This window comes from Meriones unguiculatus, chromosome 9, assembly GCF_030254825.1.
Source record: "Meriones unguiculatus strain TT.TT164.6M chromosome 9, Bangor_MerUng_6.1, whole genome shotgun sequence".
Taxonomy (NCBI): domain Eukaryota; kingdom Metazoa; phylum Chordata; class Mammalia; order Rodentia; family Muridae; genus Meriones; species Meriones unguiculatus.
This window is the reverse complement of record NC_083357.1, coordinates 7,016,032-7,038,155: the sequence shown is the minus strand read 5'-3', so window position 1 is coordinate 7,038,155 and position 22,124 is coordinate 7,016,032. Positions and strand designations below refer to the sequence as shown.

The following is a 22,124-nucleotide window of genomic DNA, read 5'->3' as shown; positions in this document are numbered from 1 at the left end:
AAGGTATAATTCACCAACATGGTAGTGGTTGGGTTTTAGTGGAAGTAAGAAGTGGTGATGAAAGTTTTACAGGTCTCAGCTGCAGTTTTGATGACTTATGAAAAACTTTATTTGAAGCAACCAAAGTTGTTTCTCTGCAATTTATACAGAGGGGAATGTTCTAGGAAAAGAAGGGAGTGACTCAGAACCTTAAGTGGGAAGGAATGTCAAGTCTCATGGAAGAACAGCGAAGATGTATTTTTGCTTTTCTTTCCCTTTGTGGATTTTCTTTTCATGTCTACATCGTGCTTTTAATGGAGATGGGTCTTCCCCGCTTTGCATGTGTGCAGCTTGCAATGGTCTTCCTGTCCTGCTCATACCTGCTGTACACCATACAGGAGACATGTTAAATCTGAGAGCTGCTCCTCTGGATACGTGGTAGCAAATCTAAACACTAGATTCTAGCCCCTCTTTCAAAAAAGATGATGTCACCTAACCTGGGTCACTTCATCATGCTCAGAGGTAAGGTCACATAGGGACAGTGCAGATCCCTAGGAATTAAGGAGGCTTTTAGAGCAAGGCAAATAGGCCTGCTCCCATCATGCCTTTTGTTGCTTTGCCTTTAATTTGCTGCTTCTATTTGAAATGTTCTTTTAAGCAAGTCTCAATTTCCTCACTTCAAAAATGGAAGGGCTTACTGGAGGAGCCGTAATGTTTTCTTGATCCCTGAAGTAAAGCATAGTACAGCTACTTTTGTTCCTTGGTTGGCTTGCCTCATGAAGAGTCCATCATCCTGCCCATCCCAGGGTTACATGTGTGGCTTCATTTCAGGAGCAGGTGCAGCAGGGATGGAGAAGGTACAGGACAGGAGAATTAGGTAAACCTCAGACTCCCATTGACAGTGGAGGTCCCTCTGTACATCTTAGAACTTGGATGACATCTGAAAAGAGAGTGAGTTATAGTTCCCAGTTTTTTCCCTTTATTCTGTGGTCTTGGAAAAAGTCCTTTCCTTTTTTTTTTTTTTCTTATTTTTATTCCTGCCATTCTAAATTACAATTTTCCCCTCCATCTAGTGGATACTTGGATGATTGCTTTTACCACTGCCTGTGTCCAGCTGATAAAAAGTCCTCAAATTGAAACCTTGTTTTAACTATTATTGCATCATAATCTAGTTTTAGTTATCATTTATAAGAATCTTTGAGATTTTCTTATAAAGACAAGTTAGTCAAGCCTGGACCTAGCTCTAGAATTCAGCCTGTAAGGATTATAGGTTCAGAAAATCCATGGACGTAAGGATAGCTGCTGGCTGGATTGGGGGTGGAATCCACTATGTACCCTGTGTTCTTCCCAGAATCCTGCTATTTCTTCTCTCACCACAACCAATGTCTCTCAATCATTTCACCTTCCTGACTCAGCTTTCTTTCTAATGGGTTTAGGAAACAGAACATCATTGTCTGCCTCTCTTCAGAGTCACACTCCCCCGACAGTGTTAGGTTCCGCTCATCTGCGTCCATGTAAACACTGGCTTCATATTGCGTCAGTCGTGAGGTTTTTATCCACGTAACTTTAGCAAGCAAGCATTCATCTATGGTCATTAATTAAGACTTTGTTTATGGTACTGGATTGTTACATGATGGAGACAGCATAGCATTTTCATCTCAAGTGACATGAGGTCTGAAGCCCCACCTACCCCCATTGCATGTTTTTGCCCTGACTCAACCAGCTCCTTTTGTGAAATAAACTGTCAGTATTCAGGACTTCAGCAGACCAGGGAAAGGCTGAAGTGAAGCCTGTTGACAGGTTGTGCTGCCTGACCACAGAGTACCTTGAGGGAGGGAAGAATGGTGAGGACCATTATGCCATCCCTGGATCCTTGGCTCTCAAGGACCCACTTTCCAGGCAGAAAGTCTTTTTAGAAGGCTGATAGTGATGGAAACAGCTCAAATCCAGGAGGTCTCATACACTTCCCTCAAGAAATCCATGCCTGGGGAACATTCATGGACCTTAGTTCTCTGCCTCCTTCACTGGGCTGGTGAAATCCAGAGAGATTTGGAATATATTGCTTTTTTGTTCTCTCTTTCTTTCTTTCTTTCTTTCTTTCTTTCTTTCTTTCTTTCTTTCTTTCTTTCTTTCTTTCTCTTTCTCTCCCTCTCTCTCTTTCTTTTCATTATATGCCTAAGTAAGACCTGCCCTAAGGAAATTGATCTAATGAAGCAAAACAGCATGGCATTTTAAAGACATTAAAACCATCCCTGCCACTGGAGACAAGCCGGGCAGTTTAAATGCCGAATTCACACTATTGCATAAACAAGTGAACTGGGACAGCAGCAAATATGGTCGGCAAGTCCAGATATCCCATAAAGAGGCGATAACCTTTTCTAATGTGCAGCATGCCAACATTGGAATTGAGCACTCGCTGATTCCCCCTTGAAATCAGAGTTAATGGAGTGTTTCCCAGCTGTGCAAACAAAGGCTTTGCTCAGTGTTGGAGTTCTCAACCTATCAGTCATCATGTGCTCCAAAGGAAACGCCTTGTGTGTTTCTCCCAGTTGTGTGGTTGGCTTGTCTCCTTTTGAGGGTTAAAGGTTGCTCTCTCCTTGTTTGAGACAGAACTGGTAGCCTAAGTCCTCCTTGGAAATCCAGCCCCTGACTTTTGCCAAGAAAGCATTCTTAATCTCACTATCCCTTTCCAGTTGTTACATAACTCCAAAGATGCTTCATATTTCTAAGGCTAAAAGAATGGTTGTGGGTATGGGTGGGAGAAGAGGCACAGTTAAATCATTTTGGGTTTCTTGATACAAGCAATGTAAAAGTAAGTTAAGCAGATACCTGCATACCTGCAATTTTTTGTAAGCTTTGCTCTGTGCATTCCTGTAAGTGCCCAAGGATGTAAAGATCTGCCTGTGGCACATGCAAAGATCACCATATTGCATTCTTAAGAGGAACTGAGGATGACTGATTGCATTCTGTACCAGGAAGGGCACACAGTACTTACATGGCATGCCTCTGTAAACCCTCAGATAATCCCTGGGGTGTATATTAAAATTACCTTTATTTATAAAGAGGCAACCCCTAAACATAGGCTCTCTGGTTTTCAGCCTGTCATACATGCTACACGGTTTTGCTTCATTAGATCAGGTTCCCTTAGGGCAGGCACTACTTAGGCATATAATGAAAAGAAAGAAAGAAAGAGAGAGAGGGAGAAAGAGAGAGAGAGAGAGAGAGAGAGAGAGAGAGAGAGAGAGAGAGAGAAGAAAGGAAGGAAGACAGGAGGAAAGAAAGAAAGAAAGAAAGAAAGAAAGAAAGAAAGAAAGAAAGAAAGAGAGAGAGAGAAAGAAAGAAAGAAAGAAAGGAACAATCTTTAGAAATATGTGAAGTACCTCTACCCATGCTGCATCATTTCAAGGGGAGACACAAAGAGAAGTCTGTTCACTTGAAATAGAGATGGCACTGACCAAAAAATGATGCCATTCATGTTCATCTAATGACCCAAAAAGCTTATTGGGGTTATTTAAAGGAGAAATTTGAATCAGAGAATTTCATCATTGAAAAGTACTTTCCTTTTCTGGCTTCCAGCACACACACACACACACACACACACACACACACACACACACAAATAGATTGGGTGAAAATCTACACCACTGAGGTTTCAACCCTTAGTGAACTGAGAGCTAGGATCTTATGTAGGTCATCACAACAACTCTGCTTCATAATGGCGGTGATCATGTCACACATGGAGGAATGGCTCCATCACAAAAACATATCCTAGCAATGGCAGAATCAGAACCTGGTCATGTGAGGTAGACAGCAGTCTGCTCATAGAGGCGGACTCTAGGGGTTCTGGCATCGGGTGTCACTGGAGAGTGCAGGATGGAGTCCCTTGTCTCTGGCAAGGCAGCTCTAAGCAAGGGATTTTGAAAACATGTTGAAGTTAGAGTGAACTCACAGAAATACAAAGTATTGGGCTGCACATGGTTTATCACACTGAGCGGTTGTAACCCAGAGTTCACAGAAGGAATGTTACAAGGGAACAAGGCAAATAAATTGATGTTACATAGAAAAATGAGCAGACCATTTGTAATAGGTGGCTAATTTCAGCATTAATTACTCAGTAATTACTGAATGATTGCTGATTCTGTTTTCTTACATGATATATGAAGTTCAAAAAGGCACATTAAAGACGAGAATAAACATTCAAGAGCTAGAATTCACTAGGAAAAAAAAAAAAGGAGGCAGTGAGGAAAAGTGGCCAGCTCAGAAAATACAGAAGGAAACAGAGGGAAGTGTCTATGGTTTCAGCCAAAGATCTCAACCCTTAGCAACTTCCTACTATCCATCATTTGTTAACTAGACCATACATTGGTTAGCTAAACCTTACAGGAAAACATTTAAAAGCAAGAAAAGACTCTTTCAGAAAGGTTGCAAGTTCTAATGGACTGGGATCAATTTTTTGTAAGCTTTGCTCTGTGCATTTGTATGTAATTTAAGCTCTTTTTTATATTTTATAAACGTATATACCTGCTTAGCATATTGGAATATAAGTTGGAACTATGCCCTGAGGTTGTATGATGGTACTAACTATTGCTAGGAGCGTTGAAGGGCAACCCTGTGTTTGCCCATCCTTATCCCTAAACTTTCCCAGCTATAATACACAACTGACCCACTGGAAGCACCCTGGAGGAGGAATTATGAGGAGCCCATGGCCCTTTTCTCCTTTTTAAACAAGAGTGCCTTCTGGGCTGAGAAAAGAGGCCTTGGAGCCCAGCTAACCTGGATTCAAGTTGCTCTGGGGCTAACTCTCTCTGCTGCTCTTTGCTCCTTCTGTAAGGAGCACCCAAAGTGGGCTGTCATAAGTGCTGAGGCAAAGAGCAAAGCGAGTTCCAGGAAGACTTCAGTGAAGGCTTCTGCATTGTTCCACACATCCACATTCTCCAGTCAGGGAAGGGGTCTCTGAACCACACCAGTTCTCATAATGTGTCCTGGCACTAACACTACAGTGACACAAACACTATAAACAAGCAGGTCAGTCTGGGCCCAGACCATACTGAGGGTAAACTTCCCCCAACTAACCCAGCAGTAATAAAATAGACCCTTCTTGGGAAACTACATAAGAGTACCTATGGAAAGTAAGCAGGGAGTGAAAGGCTCTAGGCAGGCTAAGGTAGAAGGACCAGGGCCAGCTCAGCATAGGAGAGCAGGAGAAAGCAGGAAAAAGGTTAAGGGCCAGCAACAGTGTTCAAGGGGAGTTTCAGGTAGGTAGGGGCCAATGGAGAAAGACTCTTGGAGGTCAGAGAGAGTCCTTCTGGTTTTGTTCTAACCCTTTGTGGACACTTGTAATGCTTCAGTCAGAGAGATGATAGGATACTTTGTACTTTGAAGATGATCCTTAAGCTTGGATAGGAAAGGGTGTATGGGGAAGCTGTGGCTGGACTCAATTGCACATCATGGAATCTTGGAGTAGTGTCAGAGTGCTGAAGGGAGGAACATTAATCTTCAGTGTGCTTTAGATACTGGACCAGAAAACATGCTGGTGAGTTAGATACGGGGCCAGGGTGGAGCAGGGAGCGATGATAGGTATCTAGGATGATTCTTCTGCTTCAGCCTATCTGGGCAGGGTGCTAGTGCTAAAGTGGGAAAGGTCAACGGAGTTTGGTGGCAAGAGGTTGGAGAGGAGTGCCAAGAATTGGCTCTTTGGATGCTTTCATCCTGGATTCCTGAGCTCATCCACAAGAGCTATCAGGTACTGGGTTGCTGGCAGGTCTGAAGCTCTGGGTGAGTGAACTTTGTAACAGTTGAACTTTGACCGGGATAAAGAAGGCTAGAGTGAGGGTTATTTTCCAGATCAGTCCTTTCCAAATATATGAATACAACCCTCCAGTGTTACCATCTAAGCTGATGAGCTGTCCTTCATCCTCCCTCACATATCCATCCCCTTTTTTCTCTTGGCCCTGTTTTGGAAAACCTAAGTCAGAGAGCTTCAGTGTTTGCTTTGAGGATTAGATACGAAAATAGAGTCTCATAGAACTCTTCCATAAGAAGCTGTCTCCACAGGATCAGGTCCATCGGGAAAGTGCTCATCAAAGTATCCCCAATCCAGATCCAGAACCACCATATTAATCAGCACGGTGATATCCCTGCCCCTAAACCCTTAGCTTTTACTATGTGTGAAGGTTCTTTACTCAGAACAGAGTAGAGGTATTAAATATCTTCTTTCTTCTTCCAAAGTGACTTAGGGCCTCCAGGCATGGAGAGAGGACTCCTGCTTGTTAAGGCATTCTCCTGGTCCTCTAGCAGCCCCTTATAAAACATTTCTAGCACGCCATTCCTCTCCGCTGGACCACCTAGGAGCCATATACCAATGGGTCTCCCTAAGTGGGGCCAGACCTCCAGGAGAACTCACAGGTCCTGTTCTGGGATCTCAAACTATAACAGGCATCCCTACTCCTCCTTTGGGGCCCTGTTTCCATGGTATAGTCATGGCCTGGAGGGTGGGGCAGGTAGGAGTGATAATGCATGCTAATTAGCACTGTGCAGAGCTGTCATCAGGAACCCAGAAGCCACATGGTCCCAACCTGTTTGGGACTGGCACATCAAATTCAAACCAGCTGGCCTTTGTTTGGAAATGTTCTTGGTAGGTCCAGCCCATCCTGGACAGTGGAAGGGCTGCTCTTTCCTCAGTGTGTGCTTGGTTTAGGCTCAAGGAAAGCTTATAATCACTATGCACATGCTGCAGCAGATTTGGTTTTAGAGTGCCTTTAGGCCATCTCTGATTTATTTGGTGAGCAGGAATGGATCCTTACTTAGTGACAAGAAACAGCAGCATGACCTTCTGTATCCTTCAGCTTAAAATCCTTCCATAATCACCTACTTTAGGACAAGGTCTCAACTCTTCTCCATATTCTGCTGGGCCCATCTCTTTGAGTCATTTCTGCTCCCTGTTCAACTCTTTGATTAGAGCCACTCTGAGCTATTTTCCCTTCCCAGAAGGGTCTGATTCCTATTATCTAGATGCTTCCCTTGTACCTTTTACTTTGCCAGATGCACACCCCACCCCCACCAATCCCTATCCTTAGGGTTCAGCTCCAGAGACCCTGGCTTAGGTTATCCAGATGTGATTGGCTACGCCTATTATGTCTTAGCTTAACAATGACTGTGTCATTTTCTGGTTCTTTCCTCCTATCTGCATAGCCCAAGACAGTGGATTAACCATCCCATTCATTGCACTAAGGAAGCTTTCCACACAGACTTGAGCAAATGGCTTCCTCCCAGGGAGCCAAGCCTGTGCCCAGTGCCCTTCCCTTCCAAACCACCTAGCCTACAGCAAAGTCCATCAGACTCCAAGCTAAAGAGGAACACATCGATATCCTGAGCTCCAGATCAAACAGACAACTTCACCTGTAGCACTGTTGCATGATTAGAATGTTTCCTGTTATGTGGAAACCATGTCTGTCACCTGTCAGAGTGAAGTAGACTCTGGAATTCCAGCCTCAAGCACACACAGGAGAAAACCCCATAGAACTAATGGATACAAACCAAGAGACAGAAGGAACAAGTGAAACCAAGGAACCTACAGCCTGTGCTCTTGTCTGTAATTTCCACTCAATGCTGGGTGGAACATGGGCAAAACACAAGTCTTTAGCCATCTTCAGTCATGTTATCATCATACTATGATAATTCTCCTGTGTGTATTGTTAAGGATAAAGGAGAACCTTCCTAGTTCAATACCAAGAAGGCTGAAGCAGAAAAATTACTCTGAAAGAGTTCAGAGCCAGTCAGAGTGACACTATACCACTATACAATACCAAGCTTGACTCAAAAACAAAACAAAACAAATCAAAGGAGAAAGAACAAATGGTACTATCGAGGATCAAACTTTCTGTACTTTTTAGTACATTAATACTATTATAATAATCTCTTTTAATTTTGTAATTCATTATTTTCTCTTTCAAAATATGTTCACTAAAGTGGGAAGGAAAAGGCTATGGAATTGCCTGGAGTGTGGACTCTCTTTTCCATGTCCGTAGCATAGCCTTGGGGAACAGCCTTTAAATAGTCAACAACTGTTTCTGTGTGGATTAATTTATGTTGTATTTCTTTTGGTGACTATATTCTTGTCCGAGAAAATAAAGCTCCCTTCAAGAGGGAAGGATAAGATCCAATACTTCACAATGATGAAGAAGGAAATTTGGGCTCTGGCCAATGTGTATTCCTGGATGTGTGCTCCCCTGTGCATGTCTAAGCCACATCCTTCTTTTGGCAGGCTTTTTCACCCAGATCTCCACCTTGGCTGATGTGCAGGAAAACGTCATGGAATACCTCCATGTGCTCAGCCGACCCAAAGTCATTGACCAGGAGCATGATGTGGTGTGGACCGAAGCGTACATCGACAGCACTGTGAGTCTACAGGGACCCCGGGGGGAGAGGCTGGGTCTGCCTTTCTGCTTCAGTGCACAGCTTTCATATCATTCTCCATCAGTCATGGGCTTTACTGACTCTGTCCCAGATTGTAGGTACAATTGATACTGTTCACCTCAGCGGGCAACAAGTATGACCTGCACATCTGAAAGCGGCAGACACTCTCCCTTTTTGTGTATGGTTTCCGCTCATATCACATATGTCCACATTCCTACATGAGGCAGTGATGAGAAGCTTGTTGATGGTCAGACGCATGCCTTGCCATGTATAAGGTCCTAGAGATGGATTGTTAGGTCTCAGTTGAAGATGAAACTGAAGCTCACTCTGATAATAAATGGATGGTCACTACAGAGGATGTCATCACATTTTCCTCCCCTAGACAGGCAAGAATGTGGTTCTGTGGGGTCACATAAGCATGATTGTGTGAATTTTGTCATGAGCTCCTGAAGAGTTGGTCCTGGTGTGTGCTTAAAAGCTGGGGCTTGGCCAGTCATCTAGTTACTTTTCCATTGCTGTGTTTTTGCATAATTTCAGGGTGATTTTTCATAGTGATAATGAGTCTGATGGGAGGGGTGTGTTTCATTTATTGATTGTAAATGTTCTCAAAGGACGTTTCTGCCGTCAGTGTTTTTGGGATTCACATCACATTAATCACAAAAGGACACAGCTGTTTTCTGTAGTGGTCTCCATGGCTGCCCTGGGCCTACTTTCCTCCCTCTGGGCGCTTCTGCTTTTGTTATTTCTATATTCCTGGAAGCCACAGGCACACACGGGATAATAACAACACATTAGAGGCAAATTTAGAGGCAAACTGGAGACGCCCCGACACATCCAGCTTTCCCCACCCCAGCCTTCAAGTAAAACACAGATAGGTCTGTATGTCCTGGCTCAGAAGGGGTGTCTAAATCTCAGGAATATTCACCTGCAGATGAGGGGTGTGTGGATGGTAAGCACTTCTTGGTTGCTGGTGACACTGATCTTCTGTCTGTTTGGGAGTCTGGTCCTGGTTTAGTTCTGAGCTGTAGGAACAAAATAGCAAGGTTGCCATATTTGAGTTGACACCACGTTTCTAACAATGACAATGGGCACAGCAGCTCATGCTGCTATCTCTTTTTTCTCATGGTTAAAGTGAGGCAGAAAAACCAAGAGCAAAGGGAAAACATGTATCTAGCTGGTGCTGGAGTAACCTAGCCGCTCCGTAGTTTGTCTTGCAAACTCCAGACATCAAGGTTGATCAGTTGTTTTAATTCCTCAGTGTGGAAATGTAGGACCAGGATCTAATTAAAGCACATGATGCTTGAACTTGACTAGATTAATAGAGCAGAGAGGCCAGTAAGTGGCCTGACAACATATGGGTACCTAGTGTGTGAACTCATCTCAGCAGAACAAGACCATAATTTTAAAAGACAAAGGACATTTTGTCAGCAGGTGAAGGCTCTTGACACCAAACTTGATGACCTGATTTTGATCCCTAGGACACACAAGGTTAAAAGAGAACTGACTCTCACGGGTTATTTTCTGACCTCCATACATGGCACCATGATGTGTGATTCCATCCTCACAAAACTAAGCAAATAAATAATGTATTAAAACATTTTTTTTTAATTTGAGGAAACTGTTCTGAAAATTCCTATAGTAAAGGAAATTAGCAGAAGACATAGGCAGACTCAAATATAACAAAATGGCTTTCTTTTTTTTTTTTTTTCAATGCAGTTTATTCAGGAACCTTGAACAATCATCTGACCCTGGGGAAAGCCAGCCCACAGCTTAAATAGCCTCTGGGTAGCCAACCCCAGCGTGCCACGTGGGCAATGCAGATAGGTCCACATACATGGAAGCAAGCCAGATCCTCAGCCTTAGCCAAATGTGGAATTGTTCGTGACAGAGAGCACTCACCATCGGGAAGGTGGAAGGCGGAAACCAGCTCCATCTTTAAGGCACAGCATTCCGCAGCTCTCTACAGTTCCCCCTTTTTGTTTTAGACGCATCAGGCAAGAGTAGAGGTCTGATCTCTGATATTAGAAATAAATTGGGACTTTGTACCGATGTTCATTTAGGTGTCATCCACCCAAAGAGCATCAGACCCGTCTGATACCTTTTTCTCAGAGGCGGGACCTGGGGTATCAACCCGCATGCAATCAGACATGCTCTTCTCTGGGTCGAAAGCGGCTGACCCTGAGTGCAGTGCTTAGCCTTGCATCCTGAGCGTAACATTTTAGCTTTTTATGGTATCCAACCATGCTTGGGGCGAATGTCCTGCTTCAATGGCTGTAAAGGCCTGAATGATCATGGCTGCATCACACTGTTGTGAGACTCTAATCTTGCATATCAAAATGGCTTTCAATATGAAAAAATATACAGCTTTACCCACAGTAAGAAAAATGCAAATTAAAGTATAAGGAGATACCATTTCTCAACAGCAGAATGATAGAAACTAGAAGCCTAGCTGTACACTATGCCGCTGAGGATGCCAGCAGGGAGGTCACTGCAAATGTGGAATGGGATGGTTTCTGTGGAGGAGGGAGTGGAGCTCCTTTGACCTTTGCCCTTTGCCCCCACAGTCATACTTGGCATTACACTGAAGATAACTCTCCATTAAGACTCTACAGAAGTTTGTTCATTAGAACTGTGTACCATTTCCAAATGCTGGAAGTTGCCTAATCACGCAAAGGTTGATTATGTGAGTCATAGACTATTAGCAACAAGAGTGAGGGTGGTCTCTGCTGCTTGGCATAGAATGTTTATGTAGTCGCAGGATATGCTGCTGAGGAAAGTGAACCAAACACAAGGGTGAGTCTTCCAGGTGATGTATTGTGTAGGACAGAAGACTGAATGAGAAGGCATGCGTGTGCACACAGAAATGTGCATAGACAAGGGAAATTAGAAGTCCGTAGAGTTTGTTACCTATAAGAATGAGAAGGTGACACATTACTTTTTGCATAGTTTTCTTTGGTTTTGCGTATCTGTATGGTGTGGTGTGGTGTGTGTGTGTGTGTGTGTGTGTGTGTGTGTGTGTGTACAGGTACATGCATGTTACAATAAAAATGTGGAGGTTGGAGAACAATCTTTAATATCAACTGTAGTCAGGGCCGTTTGTCCTTCAAACTGCATACCCCAGCCCAGCTTGTAATAGTCCAGGGAGCTTTTTGTTTCTGCCCCTTCTTGCTGTGGAAGCACTGGGGTTGCGGACATGCACTACTGAGTCTGGAATTATGTGGTCTCTAGAAAACTGAACTCAGCACCTTATCTACTGAGCTCTATCTCTAGCCTAGTTTTGACTTTTAAATTTGTTATATTCATTTGTGTGTGTGTGTGTGTGTGTGTGTGTGTGTGTGTACGTATATGTGCATTCATGTATGTGTGTGAGAGAGAGGGAGAGAGAGCATGGAGTCGGTACATGTGCATTGCACATGTATGGGCATCAGAGGCCAACTTGCAGGAGCTGGTTCTTTCCTTGTACTATGTGGGTCCTGGGGATGTAACTTGGGTCATCAGGCTTGGAACCAACTACCTTTCCATGTGGAGCCATCTGGCCAACTCACATTTAAAACAAAACCAAAACCAAACCAACAACCAAGCAAACAAAACCAGCTTCCATTACATTTATTCATTTATTTATCTATGTGTGTATGTGTCTTACTTGTGTGTGTTTATGTGCAGTTTTAAGTTTTTAAAGCATGTATTTTGTGTATTCAAACATTAACATTATAGAAATAATAATGGAAAAAATGGAATGTCAACAACTTAAAAATAAAAACAACTCTATTTTAGTTAAATAGCAAATTTATCCAGAAAGCAGGAAAAAAAAACATAAATAACTTTTTAAATTAATCTCAGGTATAGTGGTAATGTACATTATTAAATTTTGAACAAAATGCGTAATACTACAATCTAAAGAAAATAATAACGCAACTTTAAATTTTCTTAGCATCATTTGTAGTGATAAGCAATTCTTAGTCTATGCGGGGAGGATGTTGGAAGCGAACACATCAAAACTCTTACAGACAAGGCAGGTGCCTATGGGGTTAGACTGGATCAAAAGCTGCAGAATGCAGTTCTGTCTGTGTTCATGGAGAAAGGCTAAGGGCACCAGCAGCTGCAGAGCAGTGAATTTCTCTAGGAGGCAGATCCTCTCCCAGGAAAAGGAACAGGGGCTCCTGAGAGAAGCTGCGGCCTCCAGAGCTGGGAGTAGTTAAAGCACCTTTCTCTCCTCAATAAAGAATATATGAAGTATTTTATACCAGAAAATAAGGAAACTCTAAAACAACAACACAGTTGTCAAGAGCGTGCAATTAGTTAAGGGTCTCTGGCTGAGCAAATCTTGAGTTTTCGACTCAGAAAAATATAACATACAGCAGTGATAGACTGGTCTGTTGAGTAAAACCAGTAACCCACATATTCTCACTAATAGTGAACAAACACTGAACAAAAACTTCATAGGGAAGAGAGTGTAATCTACAGTGGCATGTCACGTGATGATGAATGACAGCGGGGCGAGGGAGTGATGGCGCTGGAGAGTCCCCATTCTGCAGCCATGGTAGTTTAGGACAACCAGACTCATATTTAGCCAACATTATCAATGGGCATGAAATCTAGGTGGAAAGTTTGATGATGAGAAGGACGTTTTTATTGTTTCAAAGTGCTTCTCTAGAGGTTATTTTATTTAATTGTGAGGGGAAAAAAAATAGTACCTGAACAGTAGGATGGCATGTCTGTGTTCTAGTACTCTGTGTAGGAGACTGCCCCAACCACATCTTGAGTAGGTCAGAAAATAGCATCACCAATGAGAAAGAGGTAGATGCTGTATACCCATGGAGGAGGATGAGGTGCTCATGTTGGTTATTCTGGCTGGAGATAGAACCTGAAGCTCACGGAGACCCCACTGCCACTCAAGGCTTTTCTACTACAACCCCCGACAGAAGAAGAAAGGAGAGTGGCTTACTTGGGCAAGCAGGTGTGTAAGGAATACCTCTGAACTTTTCTGTCCCACGCAGAATTAATCTGTGTGCCCCAGCCACCATGGCTCCTTACCGAGAAAGCTCCCTATCGCAAGATGGCGGAGCCTACATGTCTCACCACCTCAAGAGCCTTTTGCTGCATGTAAAGCTTGGAACCTGGGAGTTGGTTAATGACATCTCAGCAAGGTTTCTGGGCTTCCCTAGTGTCTGGTGTTATATATTTGCAAATCCAGAAGATGAACAAGCTCCTCAGTAGAAAGTTCTGAGCAATCTTCTCACTTTGGAGATGTAGAGAGGCCTCTTGGGCGATTTCATATGTGGCTGGGTGTTTTTTGTTTCGTTGTTTGTTTGTTTATAATTAGGCTATTGTGAGTGGAATGGCTACTGTGACTCCATCGAGTGCCTCTGACCAAGAAACCAGTCTTTTCAAACAAGACATCAGGCTTAGATCCTATAGCTCAAGCACAAAAACAAACACCAAAATCAAACAGCTCTATCATTTATACATCAGGATCAATATAGGACTTGCATCTGTAGAATCTGAGTTCCAAGATTATCCCACCAATCTTTGAAGGCCATAAAAGGGCAGCCGGGGTTCAGCGTTTTTGAACTCCTAGCTGTCAGTAGTGATTCATCCTTATTGTCTTGAGAAACATATAGGAGATCCATGAAGCCCACCTCTGGGTATGCCTGGGAGGGTAATTCCAGAGGTGATTAGTGCTGTATAATATAGTGATTATTTCAAAATGATTAAAATTCTATCCCAATCCATCTGTCCAAGACAATCCAGTGTCAGCATTTGGCTTTATATAACTCAGCTTAAAATAATGAGCACTTGCTACAGCGACAGGCAATCATCCCCTTCTTAATGTGTGTGAAACTCTGGTGGGGTTGTTGGCATAAAATTTTTAAATATATTTACAGATCAGAGAAGTCTATCTTAGATCTTGAGCTAAGAATGTGGGGTTAAAATGGTAGCCAGGGTGACCTACACACAGACCAATGCAAGTGCGTGCCTAGTGCAAATTAGCTCTGCCCACTAGCCAGTTGCCTTTGTAAGATGGAAGTAAAACCTGCCTTCCAGGGTTGTTCCTAAAGGCTAAACATCTTTGCAGGATGATAGTGTTACCTACCCTCTCTCAAATTTCCTTATATCCTGCCTTCCCTTCATCCATCCTTCTTTCTTTATTTCTACAGGTGAGCATCACCCAGATAGCTGTGCTAGTCCACCACGAGACTATGCATTTAACTGCTTAAAACTGTACAGTGCATGGTCCTGAGGTCCCTATAGGTGACTGGGTGGAGCACACAAGGCCACCGTTAATTGGTGGCTGCACTACAGCTCTCATCTACAGCTCAAAGTTCTTTTCCAGGATGAGCCAAGTGGTCGGGTGTAGGCAGAATTCCGTTGCTTGCAGCTGTAGGACTGGGCTCCTGTTTTCTTGCTGTCGAGAGACCACCGCATCCAGAGGGTACCTGCCATTCTTCATCACATTGCCACTATATACAGCTACACAAGCTTATTCACTTCTGGACCCGCGGAGCTTATCTTTCTGTGTTCAGTCTCTCCTTAATGGCTTCTCCCATTAGGTTAGGAGCACCAGGCTAGCCTACTTTTCATTAGCTCATAGTCAGTTGTTTGATAATCTGATTGTGGTAGTGACATCCTTTCCTGCCCATTCTCAAGGGCCAGAGATTTTACAGGGATGTACTTGTGTATGTCCAAGTCTTGGGAACCAGTTTAGAATTTTGCCTACAACAGCAGCTTCTCTGGCTTTGTGCTCTGGTTTAAGAGGGGAAGATAAATCCAGAAGGAAATCCAGTCTTTCCTTTTCCTACACACTTTCAGACTAGCTGTCCATTCATCTATAGTGTTTCAGCTCTCCACGTGCTTCCAGCAGCCTGGTCATTTTTATTATGCTGTGATATGAAAAGGGTTTTTACTCTTTTGAAAGCAGAAAACCCATGTTCCTGTTGATTCACATAATTTCCATCAAGGTCACAGGAAGTCAGCATTTGTTAATTGTCTATAAATCTGAACAATTGATCACTCACATTTGCTTAATATGATCTTAGATCTTCTTTCTCCTTAGTTACCTGATTCTGCAATTAAGGCCAAAGGAATTCCTGTCTACTTGACACCCTAGGCATTGTAACTGAACCCAGAATTAACAGATAAAATTGCGAACTGACTTAATGGTGGACAGAATGGTTCACAGCAACCTGTGAGTGCAACTCCTTCCCTTCTTACTCATTGCACCCAGACCTGGACCCACGATGTCCTGAGTCTGGACATGTTCAGGAACATGCTGAACCATGGACAGAGCCTGGTTTGGACTCTCGCACTTAGGGCCATTGGTTGCATTTGCCAAGCGTGGCTCCAGTATCAGAATGACAAAGCTCTTTTCAGCTTCATCCTTCTGGCCCCTTGCTACCAGTTTGATTAAATATTCTATGTCTGCCGTAGGTGCTCTGTTCAATTTGCTTTCCGGTGAAGACCAAATAAATGAATGAATGTTAACAACATTAATTATGCTTAATCTAATAAGATCTCATGTATTAATTGGCAAAACGGCGAACACCAAAATTCTGGAACTCACAGGCTTCTCATGTCAACACGAGTCGTGCACAGCCATTATCTTGGAGGTGCAGAGCGAAAATTCATTATGGGTGGAATTTGTTCCATTTCGTAAGCAAATTGCTTGCACTTTGCAGTTGGGTCTTAATCAGCTGAGGAAAGCTACGCAACTTGCCATGTAGGGCAGAGGCGACATCACACCCAGGAAGCAGCCACAGCCTGATAAACCCCTCCAGGGGAGTTTGCACAGATCTTGGCCGTACGCAGAAGGGAAGCAAAGAAACCTTTCAAAAACAGTAGGAATGTGACCATTTAAAATAATGAGAATTCATTATCCAGCCCTCTCAGCCCTCCCGTTCCTCCTGTTTGCTGGCAATGCAATTCAGTAGGCAATCTGCAGGAACTTCAAACCTATTTACTTGCATTGGCAAATTGGACCTGCATCCTTCCTCCTCACCCCCCACCAAGCCCAACTTGGAGCAAACGCTTCGGGTTTGATAAATTGCACATTTGTTTCAGTTTTCCATCTAGGAATGGCACTTCAGCCATCGAGAAGTCGTTTGGGTGATTGCTTGAAGCTACAGCTTCTTACTGCCTAGAAGCAATTACTCAGGGGGTGTCAAAGCCATTGTAAGGAAGTGGGTGGAGGTTGGAAATGGAATTTACAGTATTTTCCCAAGACACCTCTGCGTAGCAAAGAAGTTGCAGTCATTGAGACAGAGAGGCACACGTGAGGAGAAGCAAACTGTCCTGCTGGGCTAAGTTGTGGCACAGAGACTGCCATCTGCATTACTTGGCATGGAGGAAGCTGATTACGTTGGGACCTCTATTTCAGAGCAGATGGGTTCATTAAATTTAATAGCCTCCAGAGCCTTTAGAAACCGTGTTAAAAACATGTGGAGCATGCTGTGACACTTCACTCTGGCCCCACAGTCATTATAACTCTGGCACAGACGATAAATAATACAGTACTTTATTTCCATCAAAACAGATTACTATTATAATAATTTTTTTTTTTTTACAGTAGGTGCTGATGTCTGTTCCTGATTTAGGGAACCATTTGTAGCCACCCAAATATTTTTCTCTTTATTTGGTACTAGATTTCTCTTTTAAATCTTTTTTATTGTTATCATTGTTGGGATTTTGTTTGTTTGTTTTTTTCCTTGAAATTGATGTATTAAGACTATGAGTCAAGATAAACTTAACTTCAGAAAAGATGTAAACTGTATGGATGATAGTCAGTGCCAGAAACACTTCTGGCTGAAATTGAAAGGACCTTTTGGATTTCAGGTGTTTGCTGTTGTTTATGAGTTTGTGGTTCCATGATTTTCACCTCTTGATGGTGAAGGGGCAGCCTCTATGCCAGACAGAACAGTGAGACCATGAAGCCCTGGAAACCTACAAGATGGAGCTGCTCAGCACTCTGATGTCGCATCAGTTTTTAACTCTAACTCAAAGTAGCATTGAAAATGTCAGTTCTTAGAAACGTGATGTTTTAGCAGTCCTTTCCTCAAGTATGGCTAGATTCAGAGATCGGTCTTAGTATTATTTGGATTTATTTCTTGACTCCTTTTGCCTTAATTCCTGTACTGACTCCTGATTCTGACAGTGACAGCTTCTACTATCCACTGATTTTTATTATTCACGTAGCCCTTTCTCTTCCATCATTTACTATGGAAATTTTATTTGTCTGTATTAGAAAGCCAAATAGGTAGCTATTAAACCAAGTCAGAAGCACTGACTGTAGGTTTCAGGATGTGCAGAATGTGGGATTTATTATTATTGGGATTGCTGCCTCCAGGGTCACACCCACCCAGGATAGAAAACCCAAGAACAACAGCCTCTCTACGGCTGTGTCTGAGCTGTTCTGCCCTTGTGTTTCCTTCCTTATACCTTTGTTGTGTTTTCATCTTCTTTCTAGACCAGTTTTCTTTCTTCTCCTGTCAATCTAGTAAAACCTGGTCTTCAAGCCTGATTTTATATGTTATCCTGGTTCAAACACTATAGACATGAATTTGGAGTTTATGTAGCTGGGTTTCCATTTCTGAGCAAATCTCTGTAGCCCATGGTTCTTGGAGTTGATTTAACCAGCTATGGCTCAGGAAAGACCCTATTGTAGAAACAGATGAGCTAGGGCTGTGAATAAAGATTCTCTAAGAGAGAGATGTGAGAGAGCACATATGACTGGGATCTGAATGATTTGACATGTCTAAATGCCAGTTCTTTCATCTAAATAAACCTCATCAAGTCACAGCCCAAATAGGTCCTGTGTGATTTCAACCCTCATGAGCATGTCTACTTTCCTGTACTCTAGCCTCTTTTTTATTCTTACTGCCATGAGTGCTGTAAGCCAGCACACACTTGAGCCTTTTTGTAATGTCAGAATTTATTGAAAAAAAAAAAATAAGGTCAAAAGGTTTAGCAAGTTTAATGACAGCCATTTGTCATAGAGTCTGCACACCTTGTAGCCTGGCTACAAGTTCTTTTTTTCCAAGATTATTCACTAACATTAGCACTCATTCCTCACTGCACATGGTAACACACATGCTCCCTCTCCCTCCTTCTGTGTGCCTATGTGGTGGGGGAGCATGAGTGGGTATCTCTGTGTTTGTGTGTTACTGAATAAATTTAAAATGGCTGTAGCAGAGTTCCAGAATTCCAGAGGCTTCCAAACTGGACTAAGAAAAAGTCCATATAGATAAGAGATAAAACCAGACCAGTGACAGAAGAGCATGCTAGGTTTGAGAGGAAGGTTGTAGAATCCAAGGTCAAAGGCTGATCCAGGTTAGGTGCAGAAAGTGGGTCAAGAGCAGGGGAAGGCAGGTCACACTGGCCGACAGGAGAATAGGCAGGCAGTTGAGTAGTCTGTGTCAACAGAGTCCTAGGGGAAAGTCCTGGGTTCTTGAGGCACGCATCAGGTGTGAGATATAGTATGGAGCCAGCACCGTGTCAGGTGTCCATCACTGTAGGTGGTCTAGATGAGGGCATTACACCCATTTGTCCATCTCGTGTGTTCAGGAAGCTCTTGTGTCTAGTTTTCCAGACATGATTTTAACACTTCTATATGTCCCTGTACCTTGATCTCTCTAACAAACTTAGAGTGTGGCTCCCTATCTGTTTTTAGGAATAATTTGTCAGCATGATCTGGATGAGTGGTGCTAAACAAATAGTGCAGTTTCTTGGTCCACTCAAGGGCTACACTTATCCTTCTCCCTCAAATTGAATTGAAAAAAAAAAAACAAAAACAAAGCAACAACAACAACAAAAAAAACTACTTGCAAAACAATTTCCTGGGGTAATACACAGCCTGAAAAGCCACCTTTTATAGCATATAAAATAGAGTACCATATAGCTTGATCTATACCACTTTCCCCAACAGGTGCCTTCCCCTCTAAAAACCTTTTCCTTGCAGATTTTTTGGCCATTCCCTTTCCCCTGCATACTATCCTGCTGCATGGGTGATGGGGGCTACTCATCCTTGCACCTTTTGAGGACCCAGGGAAATATTTTTGGAAACCATAGCCAAGTCTGTCTTGCCAGTCCCCCATCATGGCTCAGTAATTTGGATGAATTATCTTCTCCGAACAGATTCTCATGCTCTGACATGGTTTAGACTAAAATGAGCACATTCCTCCCATTACCAGCATGAAGAACAATTAAAATAATCCCAGAGAGAATCAGCCTGTGGTTTGATATCAGCTGCCAGCTTCATGTCTCTTGTGGTCTCCGACATTTTCTTCATGTAAATGATTTAGTTTTTATTCTTAGTCTGTAAGAATTGTTGTGGCTCAGAGATAGCACAGATAAGAATTTGTCAACTCTCACAGGCTCCCAACCTGCTTCTATTTACAGGGGGAGGGGGGCGGGGAACAACCCTGCTTTGTGTTTCCTTGCCTTCACGGTCTTTCAGATCCAACTGGTGAACAATACAGCAATTGGAGCATCTTTCCAACCTTATTCTGCTGGTGATATGCACCCCTGTCAGATGTCCAAGCCAAACACAATGCTCAGTGCCAGCTCCTCGGGGAAAATGCTCTCTTGTTTGGAGCAAAAAAGGATGAGCAGAGGCAGTATTTGATTCAGACAAACAGGAACATGTTTTCAAATCAATTTCTATTATTTGTAATCAAAGAAGCTGGAGCATCTACATCTTTTCAGGGCACTGGGAACAACTACTGAACACACTTGCCATTGATTTCTAAAGTGATCAGACGCAAGATGGCCCACGTGGAAGCTAGCATGGAAGACTAGTTGTGCAGTCCGCTTCTCCCTCAGGTAGCCACTTAAGCAGCACTTGCTGTGCATCTTCCTTCGGGAAAGACAGGTAGTGGGCTTCCCATGGCATCCCCAGTAAGGAACTAGTGGACAGCACTGCTCTTGTATCTTATAGGGTAAGACTATCAGGAAACCTAATTAGAAGATCATTTCTGTCTACCTCTAAAAAAGATTTTGCTTAAAAAGATGTCACCAATAGTGAAACTTTGACCTCTTCCTTTCCAATTTGTATCCCCTTTATCTCCTTTACTTTTTTTATTGCTCTAGCTAGGACTTCAAGTACTATGTTGAGGAGATATGGAGAGTGTGGGCAGCCTTGCCTTGTCCCTGATTTCAGTGGGATTGATTTAAGTTTTTCTCCATTGAGTTTGATGTTGGCTATTAGGCTTGCTGTATATTGCCTTTACTATGTTTAGGTATGTGCCTTGTATTCCTGATCCCTTCAAGACTGTAAACATGAATGGATGTTGGACTTTGTCAAATACTTTTTCGGCATCTAAGGAGATGATCATGTGGTTTTTCTCCTTCAGTTTGTTCATATGGTGGATGACATTGATGGATTTCCATATATTGAACCATCCTTGCACGCCTGGGATGAAGCCTACTTGGTCATGGTGAATGATAGCTTTTATGTGTTCTTGGATACTACTTAGCAATTTAAAACAAGAAAACCATGAAATTTGCAGGCAAATGGTGGGACCTAGAAAAGATCATCCTGAGTGAGATATCTCAGGAGCAGAAAGACACACATGGTATATACTCACTTATATAGACCTCTAAGATAGGATAAACATATTAAAATATATGCACCTAAAGAAGATAAACAAGAAAGAGGACCTGGAGTCAGATGATCAGTCCTCACTTAGAAAGACAAATGGGATGGACATGGGAAGTAACAGGACAGGAGCCTACCGCAGAGGGCCTCTGAAAGATGTTACCTAGCAGTGTATCAAAGCAGATGCGGAGACTCATAACCAAACCTTTGTCAGAGTGCAGGGAATCATACGATAAAAGGGGGAGTTAATATGACCAGGAGAGGACAGGCACTCCCCAAGGACAGAATATATCAGGGCAAGGAGGTACTCTATGAGACTGTATTTCCAACCAAGGACCATGTATGGATATAACCTAGAATCCCTTCTCAGATGTAGCCCATGGTAGCTCAGTATCCAAATGGGTTGCCCTGGTAAGGGGAACAGGAACTATTTCTGACATGAACTCAACGACTGGCTCCTTTACCTCCCCCCATTCCCCCCAGGGAGGAACAGTATCGCTAGGCCACAGAGGAAGACATGGCAGCCAGTCCTGAAGAAACCTAATAAGCTAGGGTCAGATGGAAGGGGGGGAGGACCTCCCCTAGCAGTGGACTTGGAAATGGATAGGGAGGAGATGAGGGAGGGAGGGTGGGATTGGGAGGGAATGAGAGAGGGAGCTACAGCTGGGATAAAAAGTAAATAACCTGTGATTAATATAAAAAGTAAAAATTAATAATAATAATAAAAAAGAAAGATGTTGCCAAGCTGCACTTCAGCTGTTTTTAATCCAATTAACAAGTGAAGGAATTTAAAGAATAGCAGAATAACCGTAGACTTTAGGAGGGCTTAACGTCTAAGCTTCAGATACCTGAAGTAACTCACTCTGGCCTCATCTTTAAAGCATAACCCTTCTTCATTGGGCCCTACTTTCCATCCCTATCCTGGTCACAGCCATAGGGATCTTAGAACTAACCCCAGTGCTTTCCCTGACCCAGAACATTGCACATGCTGTTCTTTCTTCAAGAAGCAGCCTTTCTCTCACCTTACCTGAAACCCATGTACATGTCCTATGTTTTCAGTTTCATGATCATCTGTTCCTGTGACCTCCTCTCACAGATCCTAGTTTATAGTGCAATGCTCATCATTTCCTTCCATACATCT

At 42.9% G+C, this 22,124-nt stretch overlaps 1 protein-coding gene across 2 annotated transcripts in view; it reads left to right on the top strand.

The window, feature by feature from the left end:
* Cacna2d3 (calcium voltage-gated channel auxiliary subunit alpha2delta 3) overlaps positions 1 to 22,124 on the top strand; it is an 804,670-nt gene that overhangs the window by 532,864 nt on the left and 249,682 nt on the right. For both annotated transcript variants that reach the window (XM_060390773.1, XM_060390772.1), the window contains exon 13: positions 8,243 to 8,376. In XM_060390773.1, coding sequence (XP_060246756.1) covers positions 8,243 to 8,376 — 134 coding nt within the window. The remainder of the gene's footprint in view (positions 1 to 8,242; positions 8,377 to 22,124) is intronic.